The sequence below is a fragment of the Macadamia integrifolia genome, chromosome 13 (assembly GCF_013358625.1).
Source record: "Macadamia integrifolia cultivar HAES 741 chromosome 13, SCU_Mint_v3, whole genome shotgun sequence".
Classification (NCBI taxonomy): Eukaryota; Viridiplantae; Streptophyta; class Magnoliopsida; order Proteales; family Proteaceae; genus Macadamia; species Macadamia integrifolia.
The window spans coordinates 7,908,261-7,924,916 of NC_056569.1; the positions used below are offsets into that span (position 1 = coordinate 7,908,261).

The window sequence follows — 16,656 nt, forward strand, 5'->3', positions numbered from 1 at the left end:
TTTCTACCAAAAAAAAAAACAGGTTGGACCAAGTTTTGGTTATGACTTAGGCAAGTCCGGATTCAATTTCTCCAACTTTGAACGTCAAACCAAACATGAAAACTAATGGTTGGCGATTGCATAGACTTGAGATCAAATCAAATCGATCCCTAACTCCAAGTTTACTTGGTCTTAAATTAATAAATAATTAAATGAATGTCCCTTTCCTATATAGAGAGGGGTAGAAAGATTATTTCATGAGAGAAAGAGCTAGCTAGCTTATGTACATTCTCTGATTGGCTCATAAAACATTTTTCATTAGATGAAAGAGGAAGTTCATTGAACTCTTTAGGTGCCAGAACTTACTGCGTCGTATTTTCAAGCTTAGGCTGTCCCAAGCCATTTGACAGCCTCGGCAGAACTTTCTTAGGTGGGTTTTTGCTGTTAAGCTTTACTGGAGCCTGGAGGTGTCAAAAATGGGACTACTAGACTTATTGAACCAACTAAAATTGATTGGATCAAACTGTTACCAACCAACCGAACGAATTCCTTATCAATGAGGCTGTATTTGGTAGTTATTTGGTTCAAGAAACGACGTTTCGTGTTAAAAACATAATTTTCAGTTTCTGTGCCAAAATGTCATTTGAAAAAGAAAAAAATGGTGTTTGATAAACCTATTTCAAGAACGATTACCTTAGTTTCTAGCATTTTTCTTTTTTCCTTTTCGTTCCAAAAAAATGGAAAATACCAAGTTGACACCAAATGCTTTATTCTGTTCTTTTTTTTTGTTCCCATAGAACAGAAAAATGCCAGCAACATTTTTCTGGATGACTACCATACACAACATGAGTATTAGTTTTGGTTTTTAGAAACAACAGAAGATCGAAAAATACACTTTGCACCACAATTGGAAAAACAGATAAAATGTGCTATCTTTTGAGTTTCTTGTCCCGTTGCTAGTGTGTATGCTAATGCCTCGCCTATGTATATCTCTTTCCTCCCACAATAGGGGTAGATATATCATTTCATGGGAGATTGGAGAGATAGACATAGGGAGATGCTAGCGTACACTACACAGCCTAACAACGTATAGCGTATACTTGCATCAAGACACAATAGGTGCGAAAAGACTGCACTACCCTATACAAGAAAGATGCTTGAGCGTGCCCTCCCATTGGCCACGAACGCTAGTGCGTATGTATTCTATCGAGTAACGTTCTATCGCCCTTTTTTATATATGAAAAATTGAGATTTAACCGATCATAGACTGATAAGAGACCATTAAAAAATCAAATAACAGACTGAAACCAATTTGGGTTTAACATTTGTAGATCCAACTCTTTATCAAACCAATTTATGAAAAACCAAAAACTAGACCGAACCAACCGTTTGACACCCGGTGCTTTTTCTTTTGTTTTTTTTTTTTAATTGCTGCCTTACCAAGCATGATAAATGATGTGTTCAGTCTTACCCTTATATGTGTGCCATGACAATGACAATACACCCATCTCTCTCTCTCTCTCTGTGGGTGTGTAGTAAAGTTCCCTTGTTACTAGCCAACTACGCGTATCAGGCGGGGGGCCAATACTTTTAAGGAGTGACATTATAAACAAAATAGGCCATATACTCGTTACCAATGCTTTACATTGGCTTAGCCGTTCTTGGATTAGAAATAATTAATTAACTATTTTTGCCTCTTAAAGTATGTTTTAATAATGTAAGGTTAAGAAATGTAGTGAGGCTAAGAAGAAGTCCACCCCCTCCCCCCCTCCTCCCCCTACCCTATTGTTTAGTTTGAAAAGCTTATATATAACAAAGATTAAAACGACATCTTAACGTAAACGAAAGGCAATTAAAACTTGGAAAACAAAACGTAAGTATAGAGAGAGAGAGAGAGAGAGAGAGAGGGGGAGAGAGAGAATGGAAGGGAAGGGAAACAAAAATTCCAACTCATGATAATAATAAGGGCAAGAATAATAGAAAGATTCCTCTGGTGACGGGGATGCGGATGGGGATGGGGATAGGGATGGCGTGTGGGAGGAAGAGAGAAAAATTTATGAGTTTGCTTAATTTGTCTTTTTTTTGAAAGATACTATGCATCGTATAAATTACGCCCTCTCCACGCATGAAAAGGGCCAGTAGACCATTGTAATAGAAAAGAGAGAGAGATATGAATGATATATTTTGAAAGGAAAGAAAACGCTACTTGGTTATGTGGTTCTTGTGCTTCGACATAGAGGGGATGAATTGAAATGATGACCCCACCTTTGTAAAATATAAAAAAACCCATCCATTGTTGATGCTTTTGTGTACCCCTTCATTGGTCCTCATATGATCAGGTTACATTCTTCAAATTTTTTTTAAAATATAATCATTTTTTATTTTATATTTTGTCACCTATAATGGGCGTATTTTTTGGTGTTTATATTTTCATCAACTTATATGAACTTGTATGGGCGTTAAGTACAAAGGTGACTAGCTTGATTTTCATATAAAATGTTCTCTCGATGAGGTATGAAATACTACTTATGTGATTTGGTTCCCATGTTATCGTGTGAAGGTGGAAATTGCTTTGTATTGAGTATCCATTAGCTTATCAAATTCATCCCCACCCAAACCCTCCCAAAGGAAGTGAAACAAAAAAAGTTCAATCTCATTATTGTGAAAGTTGAATTTATAAGCCATAGTTTGATAGTCCAAATATTTGCTCTCGAAAGCAAAAGAACACCTAACAATAAATTCTTCTGCCCAAGTTCATCTAATTTAAAAAAAATATATATATATATATATATATATATGAAATAAGGTTGAAATTCATAGTAAACTTGTCGTTAAATTCATAAATATTACCGTTTAAATAGCATGTATCATAATGTATTAAAAATAAATTTAAGTTAAATTATGGTGTACAATAGTAACATTAAAACATTAAGTTGATTTTATTCTTAGTCATGTACATGACTTGTGTTTATACCATTTTTTTTTTTTTGGTAATTTATTTATACAACCATCGAATCATGGTAGTTTGAAAAGCAATAAATCAAAAAATAATTTTTTTAAATCAATTGTGACATGGCCTTGGTCGCTTCCAGAAACACATAAATTCAAAAGTAATAAGTGAATTTCCATAAAATTGTTTAAAATAAATAAATAAATAAATAATTCCATAACATTGCGATAATTAATTTGTTGTTTTCAAAAATACTAAACTAATTATATGTGAACTTGTTTGTTACTAAACTACATGAGTAGAAGATATCAATTCATATTTTAATTCAAAAAAAAAAAAATCTTATTTTAATTATGGGAAGAGGTTGGACACGCCGCCTATGTATCAAACGTAAACTAGTATGCTTTTTTTTTTTTTTTTGAATGATCTCCTATCCCTCTTCTATGATACTTAATCTTACACTCCCATTGATATCACATATTAACGCATACCAGGTGATGTGTCTATTCCTTTTCTTTCAATTATTAAATATTTCTCAAATGTATGTGAATATTAATTCACTTGCTGGATGGTGCACCATGGAAGTAAAGGAAGAAAGAAGTAGGGTGGTAGAGTGAGGGCTAGAAGGCCCTCAACCTACCCCCTCCTCAGCCCCAAAGAAAGGAAAATAATATAAATTTAACATCATCCAAATCTTTAAATATTAAATGGGAGATTTTCTCATAAACATTTTGACAGGTGGATGGTATGAAGCGGTGCATGCCATAGTGGGTTAAAGTTTTGAATGATTCCCTAATTTATCTTTAATTATGATTAGTTATTTTCACAACCAATAATTTTGTTTAGATTAGGGGTTGGATTTGATTGCATCCACCTGTCAGTATTCCCGGGGTAATATATCATCTAATGGCATCAACCCTTATCATAAAACAACAAAGGAAAGGAAAGAACATCAATGTGAAATATATCTAAAGGATTAATAACATGATTAATCCCCATTCTTGATTGTTCATGCCAGTGTGGACAACAATCAAAATATATCAATTGGTCCACCCAAAATATATATATATATATATATATATAGTATAAGAAAGAGTTTTTCGAGTAAGCTGCATAGGATGTGCCAACGTTTTCTATCTCTGTTTATGTTCTCCCAACATCTCTCATATCCTGATATATTTAAATCATTGTGCCCCTCTCTTAGGCATCTTACATTTTTTTTCTTTGAAAACCCTCCCCAATTATTATTGTGCACCAATGCCTTTGGTTGCTTCGATGGTCAAAATCTTATGTTGTATCTTGAGAACCACAGATCAAGCATTGATATCTCAAAGACCTAAGAAAAAACTATTGATATTGCAATTATGTCTTAATACATGTCTAACTAGATACATTTTTAGTATACAAGAATTCATCCCCTCCATGGTTTTACCTTTCCCCAACCCTTGTCCTAAAACCACACCACCAAGGGGGGAAAACACCAAAGTTGACCCAAAAGTAGAATAATCACAATGTAAGAATCTCATGACCCAACATTGTTTTCATTTCAACATAGGACTTGATAAATTATTAAGACTAACTTTCTTTGACCTACAATGAACTAAGATTATTTTTCCACAACATTTTTTGAGGGTCTGATGAGATTCCTAAACAAATTTTCACTGGAGAAGTACCCTTCTCAAACATTAGATTACAAAGTAATTTTAACAATCACAATGGATGATGAGAGGAAAATATTTTCCAATCCATTTACAACTTTACTTCAGAACCCTTTTAAATGAGACAATCAAAGAGTGAAAAAACACTTAAAAAAACAAGTGAGAGCTTTGATACCAAACAAAAAAATCATTTTCAATGATTTCTCACTTATCAACCTCAAAATTATATTTTTTTAACCCAATTTCTTTATATAGTCCAATAATTTAATTTATTAAAGAAATAACACAGGTTGTTATCATAGTCTGTTCTTTTACATTTGTTTATCATAGGGGTTTTATTATATATTTCAACTGCAACTGATGTAAATTAAAAAAGAATTAAATCAACAATCCCAACAAAACCCTTCTTTTTTGCAGTTTATGTATGACATATACCTTGTAACAAAAGCAACCAACCATGCTGATGTCATCTTCCGTTTACATTTCTTCCTATTTTTAACGTGCCACGCTCACTGATTTTCAACTCTGATAAAGGGAAGAGAGAGAATCAGAGAACCCATTTGGTGACTAGTGTGTAGAGAAAGAAGAACGAAACCCGGAAAAGGAAATCCATTTTTCTTTCCTGTATCAGTAATTATCAAAAAAAGCATTCTAAATTGGATTTGTTTCCTTACTTTGCTTACCTCTTCCGTTTCTGTGGCACTCTATTATGATGGAATGTTATTTATAGATTGCAGAAAAGGGAGAAAGAGACCCTTATTGTGAAGAAAGAAAAATCTAATTTTGTTTGGAGATACAGAAGATTGAGAGAGGTTAGGTAGAGAGTGACAGATAAATTGTATTTATTTTGTTGGGTTTTTGTAAATTGTTCTTGTTGGGTTTAATTTTCATGGCTGCTGTTGCGGAGAATGCGATCGGTTCGGATGATCAGTTCATCCATCGTCGCCCTTCTCCAACTACTACTGCTGTTCATTCTGCTGGTGATGTTACCCCAGTTTCTTCTACTCCGAACTCTGATTCCAAATCTGAGTTTCAGAGCGATGTGCGCAAGCTGGTTGATTTGCTCTCCAAATTGAATCCGTCGGCGAAGGAGTTTTTCCCATCTTCTTATTCGCCCGATCGTCAATCACAGTCACAGTCTCCGCCAAGTTTTTTTAATGGGGCTAATAAGGACTTGGCAAACAACGGGTCTGCAATTTATCGAAGGGTATTGACAGCCTTGGTTTTATCATTTCTCTTTTTTCCTTAATGTTTTTCGGTATCTGTTTTGATCTATGAGGGTTGGGATCGGTTTTTACCTATCCTGATAATCCATTTCTGAAACAAATGTGTTAGGTGAATATATTATATGATGACATGGCTGGGTTGAGAGGGGCAAAAACATTTTTTTTGGCATGGCCGGCATGATCTCTATACTTAAGTTCAATTTACAGAGTTCTCTATGTTATCTGTTAGATTTATGGGTTTTCTTTGTTTGTCTTATTTCTGATCCTTATTGAGTTGGCGAACTCATTTAGCTTCTTTTCAATGCATATTTGTTTTAGGGAGAAGTCTGTTTCTATTAGAATTTTATCTGTATGATATTCCATTCTTTGCTATTCTTGGTCGGATTCTCATTTTTTTTCACTCTTCCCACTCCCCCCATCTGTCCAGAAGAGGGATATTTGTTCCTTTATTTGTTTTTAACTGAAATTTGTTTTCCTGGTTGGCCAGAAGAGGAATAATTTCAATCAGGGAAGGAGGAGGTTGAATGGGAGAGCCCTTAGAGCTCAAAGAGAAGATAGCATTAGGCGAACTGTATATGTTTCTGACATCGATCAGCATGTAAGTTTAAGAATTATGTAATACTTTTACTCTCCATTTTCCATGTTGGTTTACTTATTATTTCTCATGTATGCGATTTACCTTGAAATGTTGGTTTTATTGTCGGAGATATTACGTTGATGGAACTTTATTAATCTGTCAAAACTAGGTCACTGAAGAGCGGCTTGCTGCATTGTTCATTAACTGTGGACAAGTAAGTTTGATATTAGTTTTCTTTGTTATCATATTATATGTCTGGGACTCTGGGTGAATGCTTTGACTACTTGATGATTGTGGTTATTTGGTGGATAATATTTGCGACTGCACGTAATGTGCAAAGTTACTCTAGGAATAAAAAATATTTTTTTTCTTTTGCACACCTAGAGGCTGGCAATCCATGTGAGTTCAATTGTGTCCAGGCTGTTTCTGTCATGGGATGCTTTCTTAGGCCTTTTATGATCTGTCGCTATCAAATTTAAGTTTCTCCTGTTGTAGTAACGTGGAAGCAGAAATTTATTTCAGTTATTTTTCTCTATGGACATTATTTATTTGAATTCTGGTTGCCAGTGCCATGCCTTTTCTATTTATTTAATCTTAGTGTAACCTATGAAGGTGGCTTGCTATGGCTATTGTAGACATAAAAACATTTTATTGAAGTAATATTTATAAATATTAGTATAGGAAAAGGAACAAGAATGGCATAGATAGAAACGGTAGAATTAAATAGGATAGGGAAGAACTTATCAAAAGAAAAAGGAGGAAGAAAATGTGGCAAGTATAAAAGAAAATCTGCAAGATAATTAAATAGGGAACTTCTCATTACAATTCATAGATTACCTAACAACTCCTCTAGCAAGCAATGGCCAATTTTTTTTTTTTTTTTTGGTAGATCAAGCAACGGCTAACTGTCAGATACTTATACCTTTCTAACCGCCTATGAATTGTCCATGTGCCCTCTGGGGTTTTAAGAATTTTTTGCCCATCAACTCAATTCAATTCAGTAAAAACATATCCCAACTACCTGTGTTAGGCCACACGAATCATGGTTCTGTCCTATGCCAAATCTTCTGTCAAATTCATTACCCCATGTCTTATCCATTGCGTCGACACAAAATTGGCCTTCTCTGTCTTATAAGCATCTTCATCTTCTGTTGTATCATTTCTCATTGCTGCAGTCATTTATCATTGTTTCCTATGACTGAACTATTTTTGCTGATCATTCCTCATCGTTTGACCAATTGATGCTACCTCTGATTTTCCACAAATTGGTATTTTATTTTATCCTTTCCAGTGTTGCTATTCCATTTCAAAATTTTCATCTCAGTTACACCTCGTTTTAGATTTGTCATAATATTCTGCTCCATAAAGCATGGCTTAGAATTTTCCTCCAATTTAGTGGCTCTTCTTTTATTTTCTTTTCCATTTTTTTAGGTGGGAGGGTTGAATCACAGGTTTAGAAGAAAAAAAAAATGAAGGATGGTTCAATATTGCTAGTGTTTTGGCATGGCGTTTCAACTGGTTTAAATGGGGTTTTCATTTTTTTAGCCATTCTTCACATGTAGTTTATCTTTTTATTGTTTGCATGGTTTGTATTCCTTCCTGTACAGATTTTACTCTTCCCCCCTGCTTCCATTGTAAAATAGTATTTTCCAGTAATTTTCCCATATTGTGAATGCCTCTAAGCTCTTTGATTTCATTTTGGCCTTTTTATGAGAAAACTTAAATGTCAATCTTTAATTTAATTCTTAATCTTAGCATCTGCAGAGAGTCTTAATCCTAAATGAATTCTATAGATCTATTTCTTTAAACTTTTTCGTGTTGAATCAATTGGCTTTGGTATATCTTGTGGAGTAATGGTATCATGCAATATGCAGGTTCAAATTTTAGTATTGTTATCCATGATTCATCAATCTTTTTCTTATACTATAGGTGAATGAGTTGTAGCAAATCCCGACATACATAAAGAGAGGAACCCTCTTTGTGGGTATGGAATTATAGTTAATAATATGGTGAATCATTTCAGTCCCTAATCTCTTAACATGATTGTAGCCCTTTCATTGGATTAACCATGAGGTGGTTGGCCTTTATTTGTGCATGCATTTGATCTCAGCAAATAAATTTGTTCATTCGCAGTAGGTGTTGATTCGTTGGTGATTAATCTGCTGACATTGCCAGAATGGCATTTCCACTCTTATGTTATGAATGGGAATATGATATATCTTTTACTCACTACGTCCCATGAAGACTGTACACTTTGACAAATCTCACTTTTCAAGGTGAGATATTTATGCCATTAACTACCCACTAATTTTATTCAACATGTCCAAAATTATCCCACTAGTCTCTTTGTCGTTCATTTAGTTTTTCTTTTTGAGTTTTAATAGAACACATAATAAAGGGTAATTCGTGGGTGTGAGAAAAAGCTTAAGCATTAAATGGTATTATGGATGAAGAATTTGGGACAGAATAAAGTCCAAAAGAGGAGAGAGGAGTATGTATGACATTTTATGTGTTATGAGTTTATGACCATTTCGAATCATGACATGGTTGTGTAATTTCTCTTGTTCTTTTATCTGAACATGTTTTGCTTGTAGAGGAATCAGCTTTAGGATATGATATACGTGGAGTGCAAAAATTGTTCTTTGAACTGTACATTTAGTTACCATGGTGAATGATGACACAAATCTGATATGTGGACTTTTTTAAATGTATACTTTGAAGGTAGTTGATTGTCGTGTTTGTGGTGATCCTCATTCAGTTCTTCGGTTTGCATTTATAGAGTTTGCTGATGAGCGTAAGTCGTTATCTTGCTCCATACTTGTCATCTTTCTTATGTTTTTGTTGTATGCTGCAGAATTTATTATATGGTTCTGTAAATTTTAATTTTCATGGGGAATTAATGTTTTAACAGAAGGTGCAAGAGCAGCTCTCAACCTTGGTGGGACCATGCTGGGTTACTATCCCGTCAGAGTTTTACCTTCAAAAACTGCTATCTTGCCTGTGAACCCTACATTCCTTCCCAGGGTGCGAACTGGAGTGCACTACCTGTTTCTGGTTTAATCAATCTCTTTAGGATTGCTAGCTAATGTATTTTTTTTCCAAAATTAACATTTGTTTGTCAACGATCTTGATTGGAGTGTATTATTTTATGATTGAGTAGTCTGAAGATGAACGGGAGATGTGTGCTAGGACAATCTATTGTACAAATATTGATAAGAAGGTATATTCTTATTGATTCTTTTTTCGATGTTGATGTCTTTGGGTTTTTTATTGTTTTTTGGTGGTAAATGTCTAAATGCACTTCTCTGCCTCATTTCTAGTGGAAGCGATGAAATGTGACTTGAGTTGATCTTTAACATGGCCATTGGTGTGGCCTATTGTTTCTTTTATCTTATATTTTGGGACAATTTCCCAGTTAAAACCTTTAACTTTATTGGCAGGTTACTCAAAATGATGTAAAAGTTTTCTTTGAAACAATCTGTGGTGAGGTCAGAACAATGCCCCATAACTATTTTCTCTCCCTCCCCCTTTTCCTTAGCAGACCAAAAGCAGTTTGCTTTGAAGTTACTTTGCTTAGTTTGGATAATCTCCATTTGTAGGTTTCTCGCCTGAGGCTCTTGGGAGATAATGTGCATTCAACGCGTATAGCATTTGTCGAGTTTGCCATGGTAATATTCTCTAACTGTACACATTGTAGCACCCGTGGTTTCACATGTCAGATGATGTTAGTTTTCTATTATTCATTTAATTGATTTTTTAGGACTTTTATTTGTCAAAAATTTGTAGTTATAACTTATATATGGTGCTCTTTGAGGAAGTCTTATTCCCTTCTTCCTTTTTTTTAGTTAGGCCCCAAGGAGAGTTGACCTCATGACCTCTTAATTTTGAGGGGTTGGTCTTTGCCAACTGAACAACCCCCTTGGGGTTGTCTTATCCACTTCTTACTTATGACCAGATCTTATTTATTGTAAGAAACTATTACTAATTTATGTCTAGTCTTTTCTGTGATCTTTGGAGCACCATGATCTGGGTTGACTTTCTCATTTATAGACGAAAAGATTTTAGACTAGAGGGGAAACTAAGGAAGAGGCTTGAGAAAGGCCTCACAAGAAAAAATGAAATGACAAAACAATTTATATTTTGGGGATGGCCAGATGGGTGAGAGTTGATCTTATGTCACTTCAGAACTCTTTTTTTTTTTTTTCTTTGGTGGGGGGGGGGTGGGGTGGTGTTCTGTAGACTATTTTTTGAGGCATTGGGATGTCGTGACCACTTCTCAATGCTTCGGTGCTTTAGTTGGGTCCAGCATTAGTGGATGCATCATCCACTGGCATGGTTTTTCTGATCCTATTGGGATTGCTGATTCTATTGCTGCAGAGCACAAGACTGTAAATCAAGGACTGCAAATTCTCTTGTGGTTGATCGGATAGTTTGGTTGTAGGAGACTCTTCTCTAGTCATTGGTTTTTTACATTCTGATTCTGCTGGTACATGGAGTCATAGGAACCTTATTTGGAAAGCTAGATCCTTATATCTGTTGGGAAATGTCTCATTGTCTTTGGAGGATGAGAACCAACAATTCCTTGGCTGATTGCGTTAGCCTTTTTTTTTTTTCCTGTTGGGTGGGGGGGGGGGTGGTTTGGTTTATCTGGGATACTTTGTTTATAGTCGCTTCCCTCCTGTGGGGTTTAAGCCTGCTGGCCCTTTTCTCTATGTTTCTATTTCCTCCTTGGCTTCATTATTATTTTTTTTATCTAATATAAAAAAAAAATGGTGGGGTGATACTCTGCCTAAGCCTCTGAAAAAATGGAACAAAACATCCAACAACCACACCCCCCAGAGAAAAAAAAAAAAAGAGAAGTAAAATTCCAAAAAGATCTGATGCTTTTGGACAGAGTACACAACCCAGTGCACTCTTATACAAGAAATAAACCTCCTCCTTACACCTGCCCCCTTCCCCTCATGGTTTTAAATTTGGGATCGGATTCGCCAAGTCAACTTGTGATTGGCAATCCAATTCTGAGTTTTAAGAGCTTGATTTCCCCCACCCAAACGTAGCATACTCAGGGCTGTAGACATCCGAAGCCCGAAGCAGCGTACCAAGAGAACATTGGGATTTAGGCCTATGCTTTACTCCTTTCCTTGGACTGCTTTCTTCTATTGACCTACTTGTTGGACTTTCGGAGGCCCCAATACTACAGGTACAGAGCTGCAGGAACTAGATTTGAAGCCTATTTAGTAAGAAGATTGGGGTCAAATTTAATAAAGTTTTCAAGCATAACCAAACCACCCATTCTCCTCCGTGATCCCACTCTTTGAGCCTTTCGAAAGATAACCTAAAGAATGGTCACTATCGGCTAATTTTTTCTTTTAATGGTGGTCTCATATGTACAAGGATGTGGTTTGTCAGTGTAAACAATGTGGTTCTAACCCCAAGGGGGTAGCCGATTTGGTAAGGGGCCTTCGCCTCAGGAAGTGTGTGGTTCTGAGTTCGATTACTCTAACCTCCTTGTGGCCATTCAGATGGTGGTGTTTAGTGCTCTGAAAGTTGAATGGTTCTCATTCAACCCTAGTATGACTCGGTCCATGTGGTTGTGGGGTCAGTATGGGGCTCGTGGGACTAGTCAAGCCCAAGGCCTAGATACCCATCGTTAGCCAAAAAAAAAAGTGTAAGCAATGGGGTTATGGAATTTAAAAGTTCGCTGAGGTTTGGGTTATGGTTTTGGACCAAGGCACAAACGTGCGGTAGACTTTTAGAAATTAGATGGAAATAAGATAAGAATAGGAGGAAGAAGCAAGGAGTAACATTTGAATTTAGTCAGCAATGATAGAGATCTTGAAATCCTTACCTGGATTTTCTTTGAAGAGTGAATAGTATCACTTCTGAGATTCAATTTTATGGTATAGACTTGGAGTAGTGCAAATTCAATTTCCAATTTCCAATTCTTCTCACATCCTTGGAGTTTTCTTAAATTGAGGATGGTGGAAAACCTGAGTAGTTCTGAACCATCAATTGATTTGGACTTTTCAGGAAATTTCAAAGAGACCCATGGATTAGTAATGACACATGATTCTTCTTATTTGTTGTGGTGTACTGTACACCCCTAGTTATGTAGCAGAAACTTGTATTGCTCTGTTCCAGTGGTTGATGACGTAGGAAATCTCTTTCAGAAATCAAGTACTTGTGGATTGGCTTCCCTCATACAATTTTGGCTACCTATTCAATATCCCTTGATCTAGAGTTCTAGACCAGTGAAAATCCTATTAAACTTTATGTCATATACTACTTTATTCACTTGAATCTTCTCTTTTATATTTAAACTTAATTTTATGTAAACCTGAAAACAGGAAACTTTGTGAAATCTGGTAGCCAATTATTGTCATTTGTTGTCTGAGGCTTTGGCTGCAAAATCATGACCTGGCTCCCATTTGGTAATTGAGGCCGTAGGCTCTCCCACCTGTGTCTGTCAATTTATGTATTTCTGTTGGTGTAATGAAAAGAGAGAAGTGGCTATTATGGTGTTGTAGTGATTTTCATTGGGAAAGCATTAATCAGGTCCCAGCTCCACAGTTGTCAAGGCGTCACCTAAGTGCCTTGTTGGTGTAGCCCTGGTTTTTACCCCCTCAACCGCCTAGGGTCACCTAGCCGCCTTGACAACTATGCCCGCTCCTGAATTTGCTTTTAGTCAATGACTGAGATGGGTGGCAAACTGGTGTTTTCAGACTTTGGTTTGGGGTTGGGTTGTGAAATCACAACTTGACCACAATTTGGTAGTTTAGGCCTCAGGAAATCTGACCTAAGTATGTCATGTATGTGAATCTGTTGATGTAATAAAATGAGCGGTTGATTTAGTGGTGGTAGTAGTGATATTCAATGGGAAAAACATGAACTCAGATTCCAGTCTCTGAATTTACTTAGTCAATAACTTCTCATAGCACGAGCAAAATTAAACTCGGGTTGGGTCTAGGTGAGTGAACTGATGTGATTTCTCTGGTTGTCTTAGGTTGCCTTCTGTTTCTAGGATGGGCTAAGGATTGGCTGCTGGAGTTGCACTTTTTGCTAACTTCAGTCAGTCATTGCAATCTCCACCTGGGAATTCCCGTATTTTATCAGATCTCTGTATCAGTTCTTTGTTTTTCAATTATCGTCTTGATTGTATTTCCTCTAGTGTTCTCTTTTTTAATGAATACATATTGGGTCTTTCATGATGTCACATTGCCACTTGCTACATTAAGATTGTTTCATTACTTCTCTTGTGGACTGGTGTATAGATGAACTAGCAGCACCTCTTTTAGCTGACAAATCAGCATGATGACTAGTACTCCTAAGTGCATAAAAATATCAACTATGCAATGCCTGTTTTTGGGCACCCATGAACAGGACCTGCATCAATTCCACTGACAGTGGTCAATTTCATTGACAGAATGTGAGGAATTGCGAAACTTCACTAGTCATTTGTTTTCATTTTTCATTGAATTAAAATCCTTGGGGTGTTTGTCCAATTGTATATTTATCAAAAATTTAGTGCCTGTTCTCTACACAGGAACTTTTGAAAAGGGAACAACTTGTAAAGTTGGGGATCTTAATAAAATCTTGAACCAGTCTAGATATTATTTATGTTTAAAATTTTCTGTTTCATGAACCCCTTATAGATTTTATTACTTACCTGTTGGAGTAGCCCAAATTACTTACTGAGCACTGGTAGTGACATTGAGTGAAGCTAGATTTTGGTGTTTTTCCATTCTTCATATTTCATTTAAACTGGAAACCCTACTTTATCTTGGTAAACTGACTCTTTGCTTGTCGTGTCACAGGCAGAAAGCGCCATTATTGCACTGAACTGCAGTGGGATGATATTGGGAAGCCTTCCGGTTAGGTATGATACTCGAGCTGGCTCACTGGACTGGATTTCATTTTACTAGTGCAGGTTTGTGATTTTGTCTGACTGAAGTTTTGAACTTGTTTGCAGGGTAAGCCCTTCCAAAACACCAGTGAGGCCTCGAGTTCCGCGCATAACCGTGCACTGACTAGTCTAAGAACCATGAAGCGATGTCATTGGTTTTTGTTCCCTGTTGAGAGAAACCATGTTGTGTTGAAGGGGTGGTGAAACTTTGTAGTTTCAGTATGTAACCATCTTTTCGTGGCAACATTTTCTTCATCTGAACGTTGGTGGCCTGATCTTCAGGCTTTCATAGAATCGGCTCATTCATAGCTTTATTTACCTTATGGGTGTTTTTTCCTGTCATTACTAGCAAACAGTAAGCAACAAAACTAGCTTGCTGATACATCTGTGTAGGTTCAAGTTCAAGCACCATTGCATATAAATCCAATGGTGTAATGTTGGTTTTGACAAATATCAAATGCATTCTCACCCACCCATACACCATTGTCCATTGCTGATTGTGATGCTGTGGTAGATGAACATGCACTGGCATGGTTATGTAGGAAAAGGTTCTAATGTTCTGTAACAATGCCTTAAAACTTTTCTTGCACTAATTGTTATGCATGGATGGAACTGTTTTAAGTGTCAATGTGGGCTAGTTGTTTTGAAACACCTCCCCATGGTTTATCAGTGGAGCTTCTAAGTGTAGAGGATTTATGGTTTTAAAGTTGATATATACTTGCAGAGTGAGTTCAGAACTTGAGCTGGATTGGTTATGTTTATCTATGGATTTAATGGTCATGTTGTTTAGTTCATATTGCATGTTTGTCCATATTCAGTAGTGGTACTTCTGCTGTCAGTACAGAACTTGGCTTTTCCTTGGTAGGGATAAACATGAACCTTGGACGTTGATGAAACATGAGGGCCTTGTCTAGTTGGCTTTGCATAGAAATAGTGATTTCTTCTGTGAAAGCATTTACAGCAAAAGTCCAGCAACTAAACCTTGAAGGTCAGGCCATGAGTGTGTGCGTGCGTGTGTTTTCTCTTCTTTCCCCTATTCCCTCTGAGTCTTGTCTCTTACCGACGCCCATCCCTTCACTAGGCTACCATGGTCTCTCTCTCTCTCTCTCTCCCTCTCTCTGCGGTAACCTCCGTCCATTTCTTTCAACCCAAAGGGGTAGTCGAGTTGACAAGGGACCTCAATCTCAGGAAACGTGTGGTTTTGAGTTCGATTCCTCTTACCTCTTTGGGGCCATTCGCACGGGGTGTTTAGTGCTCTTCACTGCTTTCAGTGAAAGTTGAATGGTTCTTATTCAACCTCGGTATGACCCGGTTCATGCGATTGTGGGGTCAGTATGGGTTTCGGCCTGGATATCTGTTGTTGGAAAAAAAAATGTCTATTTCTTTCTCACCAGCCACCACCAAATTTTAGCCCCTTTGGATATTTTTGTGTTTTCTTTTTCAGATAACCACATCTCACAAAACCACGGATTCAAAAATCCGAATCAGATCAGGCAAATTGGTAGATTTGGATTGGAATTGGCCCCGATCGACCCCAATTCTGATTGATTTGACATTTTTTCTCAAAAAAAACTTAGAATCACTGAATTTTCTTTCAGGTGCGAGGGTTGATTCAAGGGTTATTGGGACAGATTCCATTCTATCCGTATGGATCCCTAATTCCATGTTTTGAATCCTTGCACAAAACTCACATGTTTCCTTTTATTTCCCTCCATAATTGTTACGCATTTTCTAATTTTATTATGGAAAAATCAAAAAAAATTTATGTATGGCCATGTACATACATAGTTGTGCTTTCAACCATTAAATGGGAAAAAGAGGGATGTGCATAAAAGACTAGGTTAGCTTACAGGGCTAGAAAATGTTAGATATCTCAAACTGTTGAATTATATGTAACTAATTTCCTGTTTTACCAAGTCTTTTCTTTCTTTCTAATGGCTAAACATCCCAAAAATGTTTAACAACTGAAAAAAAAAAAGATAAATGCTAAGTAGATTTAGTTCCATTTTACATAAAAGACAAAAAGTATTGACAACCCATCTGTGGGTTGCCTAGATGGTTAAAACAAATTGAGGATTGTGTGGATAGGTTTACGGTCCCAAATTCGATTCCCCATCTGTGCATCTGTGAAGTTGGCCTGGACAACTTCTTTTTTTTTTTTGGGTGTAAGGAGCTGGCCGGACACCTTGATGAAAGAAAGCTCAGTCCTAAATATGGTTATAGAATTTTACTTGCAACCAAACTTTGCCCTCCTACATGACTCTATGTCAAGATAAAGGAGGACACTAAAAGACCATAGTGGCCCCGAACTCCCATGCCTCAAAAGGGCCTCCCATTGGCTTGTGCATTGACATAGAACTCAC

General features: G+C 36.6%; 1 protein-coding gene across 1 annotated transcript; it reads left to right on the top strand.

Moving 5' to 3' along the window:
• The first annotated feature begins 5,104 nt into the window (after positions 1-5,104).
• Positions 5,105-14,921, top strand: LOC122060243 (polyadenylate-binding protein-interacting protein 8-like). Its single transcript, XM_042623438.1, has 10 exons — positions 5,105-5,794; positions 6,301-6,411; positions 6,560-6,604; positions 9,112-9,184; positions 9,302-9,414; positions 9,551-9,610; positions 9,831-9,878; positions 9,990-10,058; positions 14,205-14,266; positions 14,360-14,921. Exons 1-10 carry the CDS (start codon positions 5,477-5,479, stop codon positions 14,415-14,417), a joined length of 957 nt encoding a protein of 318 aa, XP_042479372.1. The 5' UTR covers positions 5,105-5,476; the 3' UTR covers positions 14,418-14,921.
• The last annotated feature ends 1,735 nt before the right edge of the window (positions 14,922-16,656 follow it).